Raw genomic sequence first — 18,100 nt, 5'->3', positions numbered from 1 at the left:
GGTCGAATATCGAGGGTTAATTAACCTTCGATATTCGACCATCGAAGTTAAATCCTTCGACTTCGAATATCGAAGTCGAAGGATTTACCACAATTGGTTCGATCGAAGGAAAAATCGTTCGGTCAAAGGATTTTAATCCATCGATCGAGCGATTTTCCTTCGATCAGAAATTGCTAGGAAGCCCCACTTTACTGAATTTGCAGAGTAATGACCATTCGCCAGAGAGAAAAGTCGCCTGGCGAGGGAGTGCAAACGAACGCTAGTGCCGGTCCCGTTCACTAGCGAATTGACGCCTGCGCCTGTTAGTGTTTAGGCGATGTCCCTGCAGATGGTAACACTGGCGAATTGTCGCTAGCTTTAGCCACTTCGTCCATTAGCGAATCTGCCCCCAAATTGGAGAGCTGCTAAACATAAATCTAAATAAATGAAAAATTGAACCCCTCTAAAATTCATATTCAAGATTCAACAAAATAGTAGTGCAGCAGGGTATAAATACTTCTTGCAACTCTTGCCACACATTCAGCAGGTGCAAGGAGGTGAATACATTAAAATACCTTTCCAGAACACACATCTGGATTAGAAACACATCAGTCCAGCTATGTCAATATTGATTTTGTAAGTAACGGAAAAGTTAATCCTTGGCAGGTTGAACATGGTTTTAACAATAGTTTAAACAGAAATCAGTAACATTTCATGACCAACTTTATCTAATAAATGTACTTTTTAAGAAGGTTGGCAAGAAAAATTGATTTTTAATACTGTGCAACTTAAACAAGAATAAAATATTGTAGAAAGTAAATGATTGGGTATTTCAGCAAGTAAATGGCTATTAACTAGATATCCATAACAGATTCATCAGCAACACGTACTAATCCACTTATTGAACGTTTTAAAATCTTTTTTGGCTGCTTAGTTCAATGAGTCTAAGAAGTGCAGGCTAAACATTATTTTAGTGGGATCAATATTTGAGCAAAAAACCTTGATTCTGTTAACTTAAATGTGCTGAGACCTAGAGCTTTCTATTCTGTCTAGTACTTTAAATTCGGAATTCATTCCTAACTTTTCATCCTCAGCTACTTTGAGTTCCTTCACACAGACAGTGAGACGGCTACAATCATGTTCACAATGGATGTACGTATGTTTGCTAAGTACCTGAGTACAGCATTAGGCTCTAATGGTGTCCCTGTATCCCAACTTCACTTGTCCGTTTAGGGCCTAACACTTCTGGGGCCTTGTTGACTCCAGGCTCAATGGACACCTCCATCCAGATCAACTGAGGCAGGCCAAAGAGGAAGGACCTCCCCCTGCAAAGTACTTTGTTACAGTGATGCCGGAATTGGTCATCAACCCAGGGCCAATGAAATGGGTATGCAAATAAGGTACCAAACGTTACATGGGTTTTAACCCAGCAATAGGGAACCAAGCCATAAGGGCCATTACACTTATGGGTCCTTACATTTACATATAAGCACATAAAAACATCTAAGCTGCTTGCTACCCCAGTAGTAGATAGTTCCAGAAAACTGCAAACTTACTAGCTCAGATGATATTTCTCTTTCAATTAAAGGAATTGTTCTGTGTGAACAATAAAAACTGCGTAAATAGATTGGTGTGCAAAATAAAAATGCTTCTTATATAGTTAGTTAGCCAAAAATGTAATGTATAAAGGCTGGAGTGACTGGATGTCTAACATAATAGCCAGAACACTACTTCCTGCTTTACATCTCTCTAGGTTTCTACTGATTGGTTACCAGGAAGTAACCAAGTAACTTAAGGGGGGGCACATGAGTCATAACTGTTTGCGTTTGAATCTGAGCTGAATACTGAGGATCAATTGCAAACTCACTGAACAGTTGTTGACTAACTAAGAGTTAGAGAGCTGAAAAGCAGGAAGTAGAGTTCTGGCTATTAGGTTAGACATCCAGTCACTCCAGCCTTTATACATTACATTTATGGCTAACTAACTATATTAGAAACATTTATATTTTGCATAGCCTATCTATTTACAGAGTTTATATTTTTACACTGAACAATTCCTTTAACCATGCATTTTAAATTAATTAGAATTTGGAAGATTAGGCCAGTCTGAGTAACAAGCTCTTATAGTTAATCAGAAAGGATGCGAAGGAAAACACCTTTTATTAGATATTTTACTAGCAGACATTTTCCCATTCAGGAAATTAAGTTGCTTTTTTTCTGTAGGCTAGAAAAAAAAATCCACAACTCATCCCAAACTGCCCTACCCTGCTATTTAGATAAAGTGGGAGGTTTAGAATATACTTTTTTGTAGCTTGAGCTCACCTCAGATATGCTCACAAAACCCACACAAATGCAACCACAGGCAGCTAAAACATGCCAGTTTTTTTGAAGAATAAACCAGCCATCACCTCATAAAATGTACAGTACTCCCTTGGACTGTTCTCCAATACCAGATTTTTATGAACCCAACCCATGAGAGAAAAGTGAGTCACAGCAGTTGGTAGATGATAATCTCCACTGGCTTCAAACACTCTCAGGAGAGACCAGAGACACCTGCGGCACATATCATAAATCTTGTGACTGCTCATGTTGACAGAAACATTCCGAAATCAAACTAAGAGCAATATTTACAGGTATGGGGCCTGTTACCCAAAATGCACAAGACTTTCTGAATACCGTCTATAAATTGGACCAACATACCTTAATGGTCGGCATACATACACGGACCAATATAAGATGCCAACAGGTCCGCATACACGGACCGATATTAGCTGCAGACAGATTAAATTGACAGATTATTGGGCATTGTATGGGGCCCTCCGTCGGGTTTCCCCGATCGATATCTGGGTGAAAGTCGGGCAGATGTTGATCAGGTAGGTCTAAATATCCCATTGGATCAAGAACCACATAGGTTCGTTGATGTGGTCCTCAATCTGATTGCCCGTATTCTCTTTGTTGTGATCCGATCGTTGGGTCCTACGGCCCATGATTGGATCAACCTATCACCCACCTCAAGGTGGGCATATCAAGGAGAGATACGCTCATTTAAGGAGGTCGCCAAATGAGCGGATCACTGCATGTAAGGTCACCTAAAGTCTACTAAAAAAGGTATTTAAATATTAAATACTTCCAACTGGATTAATTATATATCAGTTTGGATCAAGTACAAGGTACTGTTTTATTATTACAGAGAAAGGGCAATCATTTTTAAAAATATGAATTATTTGGATACAATGGAGTCTATGGGAGAACTTCCCATAATTTGGAGTTTTTTGGATAATGGGTTTCCGGATAATGGATCCCATACCAGTATTAACAGTACAATCCAGGGTACCATGGCTCTTTCTTCATACCTTAGTTATCAATACTCCATGCACTGGATGATGCAGTACATCAAATTTTCAAACCGGCCCAATTGACAAACCAATCAATAGCCATAGTACACATTTATCAACACATACTAAAACTCATACAAATCTTCTAGCGCACTAGTATTTGTCATGCATTCCCCCTTTTTTTGAATGCCTATCTGTCGATCAACCTATCCAGGCAATTTAACACCGTTAAAGAAAATATTGGCCAGAGTCTAAAAGAATGATCAAAGTTTAAATGAAATCGAGTTCAGAAGCCAAAAGGAACATTTCATTGAGATAGATATGAATGAAACATTAGCATATTTAGGATATTTTGATATGTACAGTAAGGATTCCTAACATCAACATCAAGCCCCTTAATGGAATCCACAGCTGTGGATGGGGAGTTAACTGATGGGTATTGGGATGAATGCTTATTTGCTTTCCTAGATATTCCTAAAGAACCTGTCTTAAATCCAGTTAGGCCTTATTTGCTGTCACGGATAGTGACTGACACAACAATACTTTCATCTATTTATAACCCTGTAAGGAGATAAGGGAGGTGAACTACTGTAAATGTTGGGAAGCAAATGGGATTATTAAGTGCAAAGAGTATGAAAACCACGGGTATAAAGGTTTCTTTAAAACCTTTTGCATTTTACCAATTTTGCCACATATTTACAGCCATGAACAGTGCATGTTCCATAGTTAGAGGGGAATCTAGAAGCTGAGGTTCAGTAACTTAACCTAGAAAAATTATTTAAAAGAATGGAGGAGGTCTATTTAATTTTGAGGCTTTCTTTGTGGTGGGACAAGAAACTAGTAAGTTGTATAATGTTGTTGTACATTTCTATGGCTGCAGGTCTTTCTGATCTCTGATCACTTTCATACCTTGTACAGGCAATCAAGTGAATCATTTCACCCTGCGCAAACTCACACTTCTTTAGCTTCTTTAGCTTCTTTGCAAACCGCAGACAAAATCATCCATGGAAATTGTAACCCAGAGCACAATTAACTTATTTTAAATTAGTTCTTGTGAGACACTTCATAAGATCCAGCAACAATTCTGCCCTCTATTTATATCCTGATGATGAGAGCTTCCTCCTCAATATTCTTAAAATGCCTCCAAAATCTCTATATCAGGTCTAAAGTAGGGATGCACCGAATCCAGGATTCGGTTCGGGATTCGGCCAGGATTCGGCCTTTTTCAGCAGGATTCGGATTCGGCCGAATCCTTCTGCCCGGCCGAACCGAATCCGAATCCTAATTTGCATATGCAAATTAGGGGCAGGGAGGGAAATTGCGTGACTTTTTGTCAGAAAACAAGGAAGTAAAAAATGTTTTCCCCTTCCCACCCCTAATTTGCATATGCAAATTAGGATTCGGTTCGGTATTCGGCCGAATCCTTCGTGAAGGATTCGGGGGTTTGGCCGAATCCAAAAAAGTGGATTTGGTGCATCCCTAGTCTAAAGGTGGCCATACTCGGGCAGATATCAATATCGGTCGTTTAGACCAATTTGACAGCTAATCTGCCCGTGTATGGAGGCTTCCGACGAGTCTTTCCGATCGATATCTGGACACGATATTGATCGGGAAGGTTTGATTTTTCTCCTGACCGACCCGTTGGAGCCCATTGCACTCGTCGTAATCCGTTCGTTCAGCCATAGGGCCGAACGTTCAGATTAACCCTGATATAGCCCTGCCGTTAGTGGCATATCAGGGAAAAGATCCGCTCGTAATGTATGGCCACCTTAAGATCTTTAAGATCTAAATGTATCCACTATAGAAATCGGGTGCCTGTGTATTGCCCTTATGTTTAAACACATAGCATTGGATTGGTTGCACATACTACTGGGGCTCATTTATAAAAACTGGGCAATTTTGCAACTGGGCAGTAACCCATGGCAACCAATCAGATGTTTGCTTTCATTGTTCAGTCATGGTTGGTTGTTATGGGTTATTGCCCAGGTGAGAGGAGCTTTGGAGAAGCCGAATACCACACAAACCCAAAAACTCTTATCCTGGTGCCCAGCGATAGAGGAATCGGCCACCTCACAATACAGGTAAGAAGAATTTCACCCCTTCGCCCCTTTGTCAAGCATGCTTGACAAAGGGGCGTGTCCCCAAAACGTTGCACAGCTCATAATAAAATTGCAAGGGCTTGCCCTGCTACCGCAACTCCTGTGTGCCAGTGAAATTCTTATTGCCCAGGTGCAAATTTGCCCAGTGTTTATAAATGAGCCAGGCTGATTCAAAGCAGCTCAAGATAGAAATATTATTTGCACTCAACACTAAATGAGCAGCACATAGAACAATACATATTCTATATATTTGACAAAGGCTAGGGACCCAACCAAAACAGAGAGCAAATCTTTGCAACATTGAAACATATATACTTATGGAGCAAACCCAGGCAGTGTTTGTACTACTACAGGTGAGTGCCAGTATTCAGTTATCCAGAAAGTTCTGAATTGCGGGAAGGTCATCTCCCATAGCCTACATTTTACTGAAATAGTTCAAATTTAAAAAAAAAATGCTTGCATTTTTCTCTGAAATAATAAAACAGTATTTTTAATTCCTATTGGCTTTAATAAATATAAAATGGATTTTTTAGTATAGTTAAAACATGGTGATCCAAACACCGCTTATCGGGAAAACTAATATATATATATATATATATATATATATACACACAGAGTACTTGAAATCATTGGTTGCAGGCCATTGGACAAGAGGAAATATTCATTTGAGTCAGGTCAGATTATAGGTAATTATTGGTTAGTCTAAATGGATATCTTAGGCAAATTGGTGGTTTCATGTGGGCAGATTAACATGTATCTTTATGAACTCTCCAGTTCCCAGAGATTGAGTCTGGATCCCAGGAGATCAAGAATCTATTGCTTTAAATTGAGAATCATTGATGCAAATCCCAGAAGCTTTAAGGAATGCAGTTATAGAAGGATGTGATAAGGGAATGTCTGTTGGAAGTTGTAGTACAACAATAACTGCAATGCAAGAGTTTAATGCCAGAGGAGTTCAGCCAGAGAGATTCTGCCCATAAGTATGATCAATCAGACAGCTTTTATGAATAATTTAACATATATACATGTACTATATAAATAAAGTAGTATGCATCAAGGTATAATATTCATCTCCATTATGTACCTAAAGCAAATGACTAGCATTTTAAATAAACTTAAAAAAGGTTTCAGCTGGTCCATTATTAATTTTATATAGTGGTGACATATTCAGCAGCACTTGACAGACATTGTACATCATTCATATTAGTCCAATCTAAGGTTCTGATCACATTCATACACACTAGGGTTAGCTTTATCAGGATCGTCCAATTAATCTGCCTGTGTGTAACCATAGGAAACCTATGGAAGCATAGCACGAGCATACATATTAGTTCATATAGTGTCCTGTCTGGAATCGAACCTATGGTGGTCATACACACAATTATTGTTATGGCTCAAGTGAAGCACATGCATATTTAATGCTGCTTTAATAATGTTGGGTTTCCAAGGGACAGGCCCTGTTTAAGCCATAAGAACATTTATCTACAGAAGAAATGTTTTGTAAAAAGGCATAGAAATATAGAAATCATAGATACAAACTGTTTACCATAATCTCCACTTTAATTCCTTCTAGACTTCTTCTTCTTCTTTAAATGTCCAATTACCATAAAATTAACTTTACTAGTGAATTAGGTAATTTTCGACTGTTGTGCTGCAGATACGAACAAGGTTAGCAGATGTTACACAACTGGCCATAATATATTTCCTCCCACACCTTTATTTCCTGAAGCCACATCCTATTATGGAGCACACTTTTAATGTTAAATTGCATCTTTGGGCTTGGAGACAATGGTGAGCTGAAACCCCAAGATTTTTCTTAAATGTGCATTTGAAGCTAGACACCTTCTGTTGAGAATTCCCATGCTTCCGATGTGACACTTAAGCGGGATCATGTGTCACACCTCATACATCTGCATTCTTGAGATTAACATGTCACATTTCATCATGTCAGCTCTCTGCATTACATCTTAACCTACAGCATGGAAATTAAAAAAAAAAGGGCTGAAATGTCATCCCTGAATTACATCAAAGCCAACATTTCAGGCTATTCTTACTTCCCTAGAATGATTTAGTGAAGCCTTTGTTAGCCATATTAGGCATCCATTAAAAATAGTTTCAGCTGATTGACAGATTATTAAAGCGACTGGCACATGATTAAGGGGGGTTAGTTTTCAAAATCCTAAATTTTCTCACTATTTTCTGTAGCGAGCAAATCTGCAATGACTTTTCCCCCCTATTTATCAATACTTTTCACAAAAATTTATTGTACGGGAAAAGACTCAAGGCATGAAACAAATCAGAATTGTAAACATTTTTTTAATTTGTTGGCAAAAACTGAAACTTTTTCAGATTTGATGCCCTAAACCTGTGACTTTTTTGGATTTGACACCAGAAACCACAAAATTTTTGGCTTATTGTACGAAACCCAGCACAGATCAGGATATCTTCAAAATGTCAACGGGACATCTATATGAACTCGGCAGGTCTGAGTTGGAGTACTTATTTATTTGGACTCAACATCATCGGTTTAATAGATCACAAAAATTTTTAGGTTTTTTTTCCAGCCAGAAAAAAAAACGGTCTTTAATAAATAACCCTATGTTATAAAAAAAAAAGTCAGGCATTTAATACTGCACACTATGATTTGTGGATAGTGGGGTGTAGGCCATGAAATATTTGGCCCTGATCATCCTCAAGCATAACATGTACTGCATATACTGAAATAGCAAATTGTTACCCACACAGTAAATTTTGTGTGTGTAATAATACACCCTAACTATATTATGGTAACACGCTTCAACTATACTAACAAGCTAATTGGGCAGCATCTCAAAAGTCCCACACTAGGCATCAAATCAGAAAGACCCTTTATAAAAACAACAGCCCATTGGTTCCTTCTGATTGGATGCTCTAGCTTGGTATGAACTCTCTTGTCTATTGTACAGCACTGCAATATATGTTGGTGCTCTATAATTTCGCATTAATAGTTATTGTAACTGAAAACATTTTCTGAGCACTTGTGGACATTGTTCTTGGGACACAGCAAAACCTTGTGAGCTCAGAGCGATACCCTCAGTATTCAAGCCCTTGCCCTCTTTTTAGATTCTTAAGAACTAAATTACATGAAAGCCAGCATTTCAGGCTGTTTCTACTTCCCTGGTATGATTTAGAAAATCCTAATTTAGTAATTTTAGGTAATTATTGGTACAAAGGAACCCTGGAATTAACATTAGCCTTGACCTGATGGTAATTCTAACGTCACCTTAGTAGGTTGTGCCTACAGACACAACTGATTGGATGTTAATGTCATTACAAGACAACAATGACACTGGGATTCTGGGGGGAAATGTAACGCGAGTCAAAAACATGGGATTTGCATCTATTCTTGTAGTTTGTGCTTCAGCTGGGAAAGTTTGTACATTGCTTCCAGATACATAATATGATTCCTAACAAGAACATAAATAGTAATATCAATAAAAATAAGATTATTTAAAAAAAATTAGAATGATTTACATTTTTAAACTGTTACCGAACTTAACATGCCATTTTCCAACTGCTCAGTGGATGTTGCGCATGCTCTGGTTGGTTCAAACACAATAGTTTAATTGCAGGAGGCTCAGCAGAAGGAAAGTAACTTGTTTAAGGTCAGCGGGAGTCATGAGAAAATCCCAGGAGATCTAATCATCCATTCCTGTTCTAGCATTAACCCACTTACCCTGTTGAACTATTCAATGAAACTTGTCTTATAAGTACTGGTTCCCACAGTCACTGTCCTCTGTATGTGAGCTGGGTGTCCTATAGGCATCAAACGCATTGTTCCAGAGAAAACGTCCATTATGTTATGGAGGGCACTACTTAGGGTATCATTCGCAAATTATCTGAGTTAGAACACCTTTAAATATTGTATAAACCCAGACATCCCTTCAGACATCAAACACTGTGTACTAATAACAACTCCCAGATAATTGTATGCTCCCATGTGTGCAGCAGGGGCCACCTAGCTACTTTATAATGGCACTCTGCAGCTTCTTTGTATAATCCAACATAGTATTTGCTTTAAACCTTTTAGGGAATCCTTTCATTAATTAGCTTAAGTCAAGGTCACATTTTTTGCTGCATTGAGCTACTAGTAACAGCAGAGTAAAAGCACTAGCATTTTTAATAAGTTGTGCAAAAAACAATCAACTCATTTAATTCTGTAATGCAAGCTGATTTGCCAGTAAATACTGAAAAAGAGATAGGTCCATCCAGTTCAAGACTATACAAACACCACTGGTTTTTAGTAGACAAAAAATGTGGAGTTTGAGCAATATTTTCATCGTTATGTTAACTAAATACATTTATTTTATTACCAAAAGTATCCTGAAATCAAGGCAATTAATAGAAAGCAGTCCCTCCTTTCTGCTATAATAGAATCTTATTTTAAACGGTAGCATTACAGTTTGTTTTCACTGGAACTAAAGGCTCTAACCGAAACCATGGAAAAACAGCCCCAATTCATTATTCCACCTCAATAACAGCCACAAAGCATGTGTTTTTCAAAACATGCACAAACTAATGATACCATTAGGTCAGCGGATACCAGGGTAGCTGGCAAATTGAAAAACTTTTTAAAAAACTTTCACAATAAGCATCCAAAAGTTTTATTTTACTTAGGACTGGAGCAGATCATTTTCGGTTATAAAGGAGGGCATGGCTACATTGGGTTGAGACAGTGAGAAACCCGTTTTAAAATGAATAATTTGCATATACTGCAAATGGTCTCAATAGTAATCTGGATTTCGCATAAATCGTTATGATTTTTTTACCACCTTTTAATTCTTCTAATAGGATGCATGCTTTTAAAACTATGTTTATAATGTTTATATTTCATGGGGAACGATCGCGAAAATGAAAATTTAACATAAGCTTCAGCATACTGAAATAAGAAACTATCTTAATACAATCAATTAAAAATTTGGTACCATTTCTGAAATAATCAAGTTTATCTTCACTATTCCTCTCTCAGCATCTGTTTCTCTTCATTCTGCCTTCATTCAGGAGTTAAGAGTCAGATGAATGATCCAATATATCTTATAGGGGGGCTCCTTTTGCCTAGAAGATGTATTAGAGCTCACTCTATTAAAATCACCAGACATCATGTCTCTCTACATGCAGAATTTGTGCAAAAGGCAGTTATTTTGTTAGATTTTGTTGTTAGTTATTTGATTGAGCTCCAATTCATCTGCTAGGAAAGGAAGCCCCCCCCCATAAGATATATTGGATCATCCATCTGACACCCAACTGCTGCATGACGACAGAATGAATCCGTGCAACTTTTAAACACTAAATTGCACAGATGTCAGTGTTACCATGTGACCCACAGGGGACCTTCATAGGGACTGTGCATAAAAGTGTCCTGAGGAAGCGTGGGAAACATAGAGCTCTTGACTATACAAAAATGTCATATCTTTTACAATCCTGCAAGAATTGTTTTAAATAAATATCTACACTATATATATATATATATATATATATATATATATATATATATATATATATTGTGTATATACAGTATGCATATTTACAGTGTGTTTTTTACAGATGTAATGTATTTATTTGGCCTGTTTCCTTTGCTGCATCTGGTGAGCAGTCAGGCTCACAGGGTGTGAATTTTAATATTGGTTTTGGCACCTACTTCTGCCGAATCCTTCTGCCTGGCCGAACCTAATCTGAATTTGCATATGCAAATTGGGGGCGGGAGGGAAATTGCATGACTTTTTTTCACAAAACAAGGAAGTAAAAAATGTTTCCCCCTTCCCATCCTTAATTTGCATATGCAAATAAGGATTCGGATTCGGTTCGGTATTCAGCTGACTCTTTCACAAAGGTTTCGGGGGTTCAGCCGAATCCAAAATAGTGGATTCGGTGCATCCCTACACAAAACAGCTCATATGTAAAACCCTGATTCATGTAAATACACCATTTTCATAATAATATGTGCCATTGGTTACATTGACAACTGCCACTTTAAGAAATAAGGGCCACTCCCTGGGATCCTACAATTCACAGTGCAGACAAACAAGCCATACATGTCAGATGACATGAACCAAACAGACAAAGCAAAGACCAAACAAAGTCTATTGCTTCCACACTTCTTCCTGTTACAGTTAGAGCTGCAGTATTTCTGGTCAGGTGATCTCTGAGGCAGCACAGAGATTTTCATAAAATGAGGGCTCAATGGAAAATATGGAAAATGACAATATTTACTTAAATATATATTCCAGTTTGGTAAGAATATTTAATGTTTCACTTAATATGATGGAAACTGTTGCTTACTGTATGTATTCATTTTGGGGTACTTTATAGAGTATTCCATAAATATGGAAATTTCAGGAGGGACACTGCGTTTCATTCATTCCCTGCTTTACATACAAATGAACAGAGGGTTTACTTGCAAGAAATGTGACATCAAACTTTCATTACTAGTTACAACTTTAGATATAATAAGTATAATAATTTGATAGCCTCATATTAGTGATGTACACATTGTACAGTAGTAACAGTTATAAAACACAGAAATGATTACTCAGCAAGTCCAGTTGTTTTAGAATTGGGTGGGCTGGGCAGTGAAATGAGTGGATGGGGCTGGGAAATTGGCATGCCAGATAGGGAAATGGGGGGTTGAGACATGCCTTTTCTTTATATGGGGTCATTGGCAGAGAAGAGGGTCAGGGAAGGAAGAGATTTGTAGGGTATTACAAATTTACCAGCAGGTTGGCCCTAGCTGGTGAATTGCCAGCTAGGCCAGTCAAATACGGGTTGGGTAAGAACCCTAAATACAGAATATGTTTTTCTAGGTTTACAATATTACTAATTTACTATACACAATAGAAAACCCACGTCAAAAATGTCTACGTACAATAGAAGTCTCCTTGGAGTCCAGTAGGTCCTACAACAATACAAGTACTGGGTTTGGTATGGATATACTGTACAGTACATTGATTTTTAGCCCTCAGCATGGGTGTCCACAGATAGGGGCAAGGGGGGCACTTGCCCCCCCTGGACTTGTACTTTATAGTGGGTCCACAGCCACCCCAAAAATCCCCCAGTTCTTCACTAATTTAGCCCTGACAAAGCTAAAATCGCTAACCGATCCTTCCCTTCTGCAGCTCCTCATTTTCAGATTAATCGCTTATAAATAAAGTTTACCCGATCCTCCCAGCCACTCCCCCTCGTTCAGCCGACTTAAAGTTAAGTAGGGGGGTGCTCAAAGGAGGATAGAAAGAAATGTTAGGAATTATATAATAGAAAAAGATCAGGGAAGCACAGCTACATGGAAAGTAAGAGAAAAGGACAAGGAAGGTAGTGGAGAGGAAATAAACACAGAAGATAAAATAATGGAAATAGGGGTTTGAAAGTAACAATTGTTAGGAAAAAAGTGCTTTATTTATATACAGCGCAAGTTCAATTTTACATTTCTGGAATTTAAGTTGTCCCACATTTTACAAATTTTTTGTTGTAGTCCCATAAATTTAGAATGCATTTCAAGGGGCGCATTTTCCTGATTTTAAATAATGTTTTCCCAGATTTATTTAAAAATTCTGTCCCCTATTATGCAGTTATGTACCAATCACTTATTGCTTTAAAGGAGAACCAAACCCTTTATATTAAAATCCCATACCCCTCCACCCTACATAGACTACCAGCCAGCCTAGGTTTTACCAATGGTAAATGCAACTAACTCTTTACTTACCCCTCAGTGCAGATTAAGTGCATCGGAGTTCACGGGTGCCATCTTCTTCTCTTCAGTCTTCTTCGCGATATAAGGACCGTATCAGTGCATGCACATTTGGAGCAATCTTTTGGTTTTTGACAACCGCACATGCGCCGAAAGTGGCGGAAATTGCCCAAGTGCCAGAAGAAGACGCGTAGATTACAGAAGAAAAGAAAATGGCGCCCGTGAACTACGATGCGCTGAATCTGCAACGAGAGGTAAATTAGGGGCATTTACCAGGGGTAACACCTAGGCTGGAGGGGGGGAGCAGGAAGGGGGTAGGATTTTAATATAAAGGATTTGGTTCTCCTTTAAGGTGTGCATGTAACTGACAGAGAATTCTTGCACTGTATGTATCCAGCTGTAACTTAAACTCTAGAGAGAATAACATTGTACAAATCACTGGCTAGTAATTGTGCTAAGAAAGTAGAAAAGTTTGTGTCATTAATAGAATGGCAATGCTATACATGTGCAACACTTATTACTTTATATTTTTATAGAAAACCTGTTGATAGGTTTGTGTGGAAACCAAAATATGGGTACAAGTAATTTGTGTAATATGTTTTCTTCCTTGCACCAACCCCCCCTGGAAAATTTTCTGCGGATGCCCATGGCCCTCAGCTTAATATTTGCTAAACAAAATGGCAGGGCTGATGTCTCACTATTTATTGTATACTACCCTCTTATCAAGAGAACATTGTAACAGGCCTAGAACAAGGAACTTGACCTAGATGCCACCACCAAAATTCTCACTGCAATAAAAGCAATTGGTTCAATTTCACATAAATTATATTGCCTCGAGATTTTATCAGTCATGTTTCTGTCACTTGGATTTCCTATGCAATTTCAGTGTCAATTTTTTTTCCCAGCGATTTGTAAAGCCAAAAGCAATTCTACTCACAGGTCCTGTCACTTGAGAGGCGCTCTCAAATTCTTCATCATCCCCCATCAATGTTTCTGCTGCAGGCAATGCGGCTGCTACATGGAGACACAAAATAACAGTTTCATTTTCATGTAATTACTCTGCATTAATTAATCTCTTGAAATATGTAAACCTTCACGTCTCTTGCCAGAACTGCAGGAATATGTCTCACGGCGGGTTTTAGATTACCTGGGTAGCATGTTTCACGTCTTGCCTGCCACTGAATGGGTTTAAAAACTGGTATCCTAATGGACTATGAATCATTTTAGTGACGGTGGTGCCAAATTTATCAGTGTTGCAAATTGATATAGTCGGTGTCCTCAAGGTACTAGGACGGCAGCCCTCAATTTCAATGAAATTTTATCATTTCCATTAACATTTTTTCATTGCTAAAATATTTCTATTGGCACAAGACACGGTTTATATAATAGGGCATGTCCAAATCAGTTTGAGTGATTAACCCCTCACCATATGTATGGAACCAAAATACTTCTAGAAAGCAAAGACTCCATATTTGATATACTAACGTAAGGCAATGTCAGTTCTTCAGCAGACAAAATATTTCCTCCCCAAAAGTTTGCTTTTTATTTTTTTAAACCCAGAATTTCCCTAGTACCATAAACTTCTAGATGCCAGGTGCAGCAAGCGCTGAGCTATTACCGACACAAAATTTGGAGTTATACAGATGAAGTTTCAGTAGTAACGAGGGAAAAGTTTATACCTCGTAAAAATTACAAAATTGGCGCACTGGTACACGGTAAATATTTTTCTTTTCCTTTACTATCCTACGTGGAGTTTAATGCTTGATGAAGGATTGCTTTCACCACTCAAAGGTCTTTGGACAGTGCTTCCAACTGAATATCTTTTGCACCCACTTAACATGTTAAAGGCAGCTCTATATTGGGCTGTAACCATTTGGACGTATTTTTTATATAGTGCAAATTGTTATCAAAATTAAAGACCCTCAAGTTTTTGGGAAACAGTGTTTGCAAATCTGCCAACTTGTTTTTATTACTGTTATATATTTATAAAATTGGGCTTTTCTTATAGCAAATATAAGTTTGTGTGGTATATGCAAAGCAATTTAATCTTTGCATAATGGACACACTGCTGGAAAAATATTAGTGAGTTAAGGTGGCCATAGACGCAGAGATCCGCTTGTTTGGCGATTTCTCCCCGATGTGCCCACATTGAAGTTGGCGATATCGGGCTGATAAGATCATGGGCCCTGGGGCTCAACGATAGGATAATAATGGATCCAATATGCGCGATCACGATACAACGAGATTTTTTAACCTGCCCAATCGAGATCTGGCCGACTTTCGGGCAGATATCAATCGGGGAAGCCCGTCGGATGGCCCCACACATGGGCCAATAAATTGCCAACTCTGCCTGTCGGCAACTTTTATCGGCCCGTGTATGGGGGCCTTTAGTCACAAAAAGGAAGGAATGGTGGGCATTTACTTGTATTTGAAATAATGTTTACCTTTGAATTAATTTTTAGTCTGAGGTCGAGAGTAATATTCGGAGACAATTTGCAATTGTTTCCGTTTTTTATTATTTGTGGGTTTTTGAATTATTTTGTTTTTTATTCTGCAGCTCTCCAGTTTGCAGTTTCAGCAATGTGGTTGTTAGGGTCCAAATTAACCTAGCAATTACCCTGATTTGAATAAGATACTGGAATATGAAAAGAAGAGGGCCTGAATAGAAAAATGATTAATGATTAAAGTAGGAGTAACAATACATGTGTAGCCTTACAGAGCATTTGTTTTTAGATGGGCCATATAAAAGCTGGAAAAAATACGAATAAGAAGGCAAATAATTAAAGAACTAAAAAAAGTAAATAATGAAGGACAATTGAAAAGTTGCTTAGAATTGGTAACTATAACATATTAAAAGTTATCTTAAAGGAGAACCACCCCTTTAAATAATGCAAGTCTAAAGCTGACAGGTCGAAAAGATTCTATTATTTTCAATAAAGGTTAAATTAAAGATTAAAAAAAAAAAAAACTTTTCTGAATTATGAATATATTGCTTTTAAAATACTGTTTTGACTCATAAATCCATTTCATAGACCTGCAATTCTTTACAAATCAGTTCCACGATAAAATGCTGAGCATCCACATAAGATATCTGCCATAGTAAACAATGGAATTCATCTGCTTTAACCCGACATAACACTTTGTGATAAATCTAGTGTAGGAAAAAAAAAGCAAATCATAAAAATTACTTATTAATGATATCATGTCAGGGGAGAGGGAAAACCTTCACATACAGGGGCCATTGAAGAACCTCTGCCAACAAGATGTTTTACACTAGGAAAGTAATTCTTATATAATTAAATGGTAATTACTCAGTAATCAATGTGCTGGGCATCATGCACAGAACAATGAGTCACCAATTCGGGGTAAATAAAACAAATTAGGCAAATATGTTACACAGTGTGTCAAGTTCTTTATAGCAACAGAAACGTTGCATTTTCTTTTACTTCTTTGTGGTCTTTAGAATTCCTGCCAGGCTAATAGGTTACTTGGGGTGTTTAGCATTACAGACAAAAACTGTGGCTATGTTGTGTCGCCCCTTCAAAATTCACACTGCCATGCCTGGTCAGGAATGCTCTATGCTAGAGAACAATTAATTCCCTTGGGTGAATCAAGCAGTGCTGCTTCACAAAAGAAGGCACTGCTATATGTGGTACTGACGCCCACGGGTAATGATCTGAATTGCTTTAAAAACTCTTGTGTTATGAAAGGTATACGTTTGCCTTCTAAGTATGAATACCACACAAAAATGGAGTGCTCACCTCAGACAATATATCCTTTCAGATCAGGTGCTTCTAGCAGTATTCGATCACACCTGCCACGGATCCAAACCTCAATTGTAGAAATCCAATATACTGCAGCACACTGTGACTTGTGTAAAATTTGAAGGTGTACTTTATTTGGCAAATAAAGTACACCTTCAAATTTTACACAAGTCACAGTGTGCTGCAGTATATTGGATTTCTAAGTATGAATAGACTTATTGCACATCCACTGAGCACCTGCACTATTTGTGTGGCTTTGCTTGAGACTATGTCCCTAAATTTATAAACTGGTTGTATTTTTGTCTGGAGCCACCCTATGCACTATAGGCACCGGGCTTCAATCCCCCCCTCGGCTTCCGGTGTGCGTATGTATGTGACATCACAACTCACAGCATATGACTTCAACTGCTCCAATGCCAGGCCAAGTACTCCCCCCCCCCAGCTCTGTCTCCTAATCTACACAGGAAGTTTCTAGCGGCAGCAAGTGAAATCAAATTATTTTCTAGAAAAAAAAAATACAATCATTATATAGGCACCCGAGGCCCACCCCCCTAAACCTGCCAACCTAGACACAAGCCCTGGGGTGCCTACATATACATAAATACGGCGCTGGTGAGGGTGTCTGCAAAAGTAAGTTTAAAAGAACAGTAATATAACAGATATATTTCTGAAAAACAACTATAAAGAAACCACTGAAATAATGCAATGCAGTTTGCCATGCAGTTTAACCTTCAAAGTAGTGATGGGCGAATAAATTCGCCAGGTGCAAATTCAGAGCTTACTTCTGCGAATAAATTCATGAAACTCCTGTGGAAATTTGCAGACAAATTTGGATGCGCAAAAGTCAATGGCATCAAAACCGTTGCACGTCAACACTATTCGGATGCCCATTGACTTTAACACCGGCTTCAAAATTTATGTGAATTGACGCGGGTGGCAGAATTGACGCAGGCGGCAACATTCGAATTTTGCCAATTTTCCGCTTTTTGGAGAAGCAAAATGGGAGAAATCCGCCCATTACTACTTATAAGGGCTGGCACCTTTTTATATATCTCCATCATGTGTTGCTAATTGAACAAGCCATTTGTCACAGACAACTTTAAAGGGATCCTGTCATCAGAAAACATGTTTTTTTCAAAACGCATCAGTTAATAGTGCTACTCCAGCAGAATTCTGCACTGAAATCCATTTCTCAAAAGAGCA

The 18,100-nt window shown here is 38.2% G+C and overlaps 1 protein-coding gene across 4 annotated transcripts in view; it reads right to left on the bottom strand.

The window, feature by feature from the left end:
- c8orf34.S (chromosome 8 open reading frame 34 S homeolog) overlaps window positions 1-18,100 on the bottom strand; it is a 125,641-nt gene that overhangs the window by 43,970 nt on the left and 63,571 nt on the right. For all 4 annotated transcript variants that reach the window (XM_018223776.2, XM_018223774.2, XM_018223775.2 and 1 more), the window contains one exon: window positions 14,071-14,147. In XM_018223776.2, the coding sequence (XP_018079265.1) occupies window positions 14,071-14,147 (77 nt within the window). The remainder of the gene's footprint in view (window positions 1-14,070; window positions 14,148-18,100) is intronic.

Source organism: Xenopus laevis, chromosome 6S (assembly GCF_017654675.1).
Source record: "Xenopus laevis strain J_2021 chromosome 6S, Xenopus_laevis_v10.1, whole genome shotgun sequence".
NCBI classification, from domain to species: Eukaryota; Metazoa; Chordata; class Amphibia; order Anura; family Pipidae; genus Xenopus; species Xenopus laevis.
This window is presented reverse-complemented; position numbering and strand designations above follow the sequence as displayed.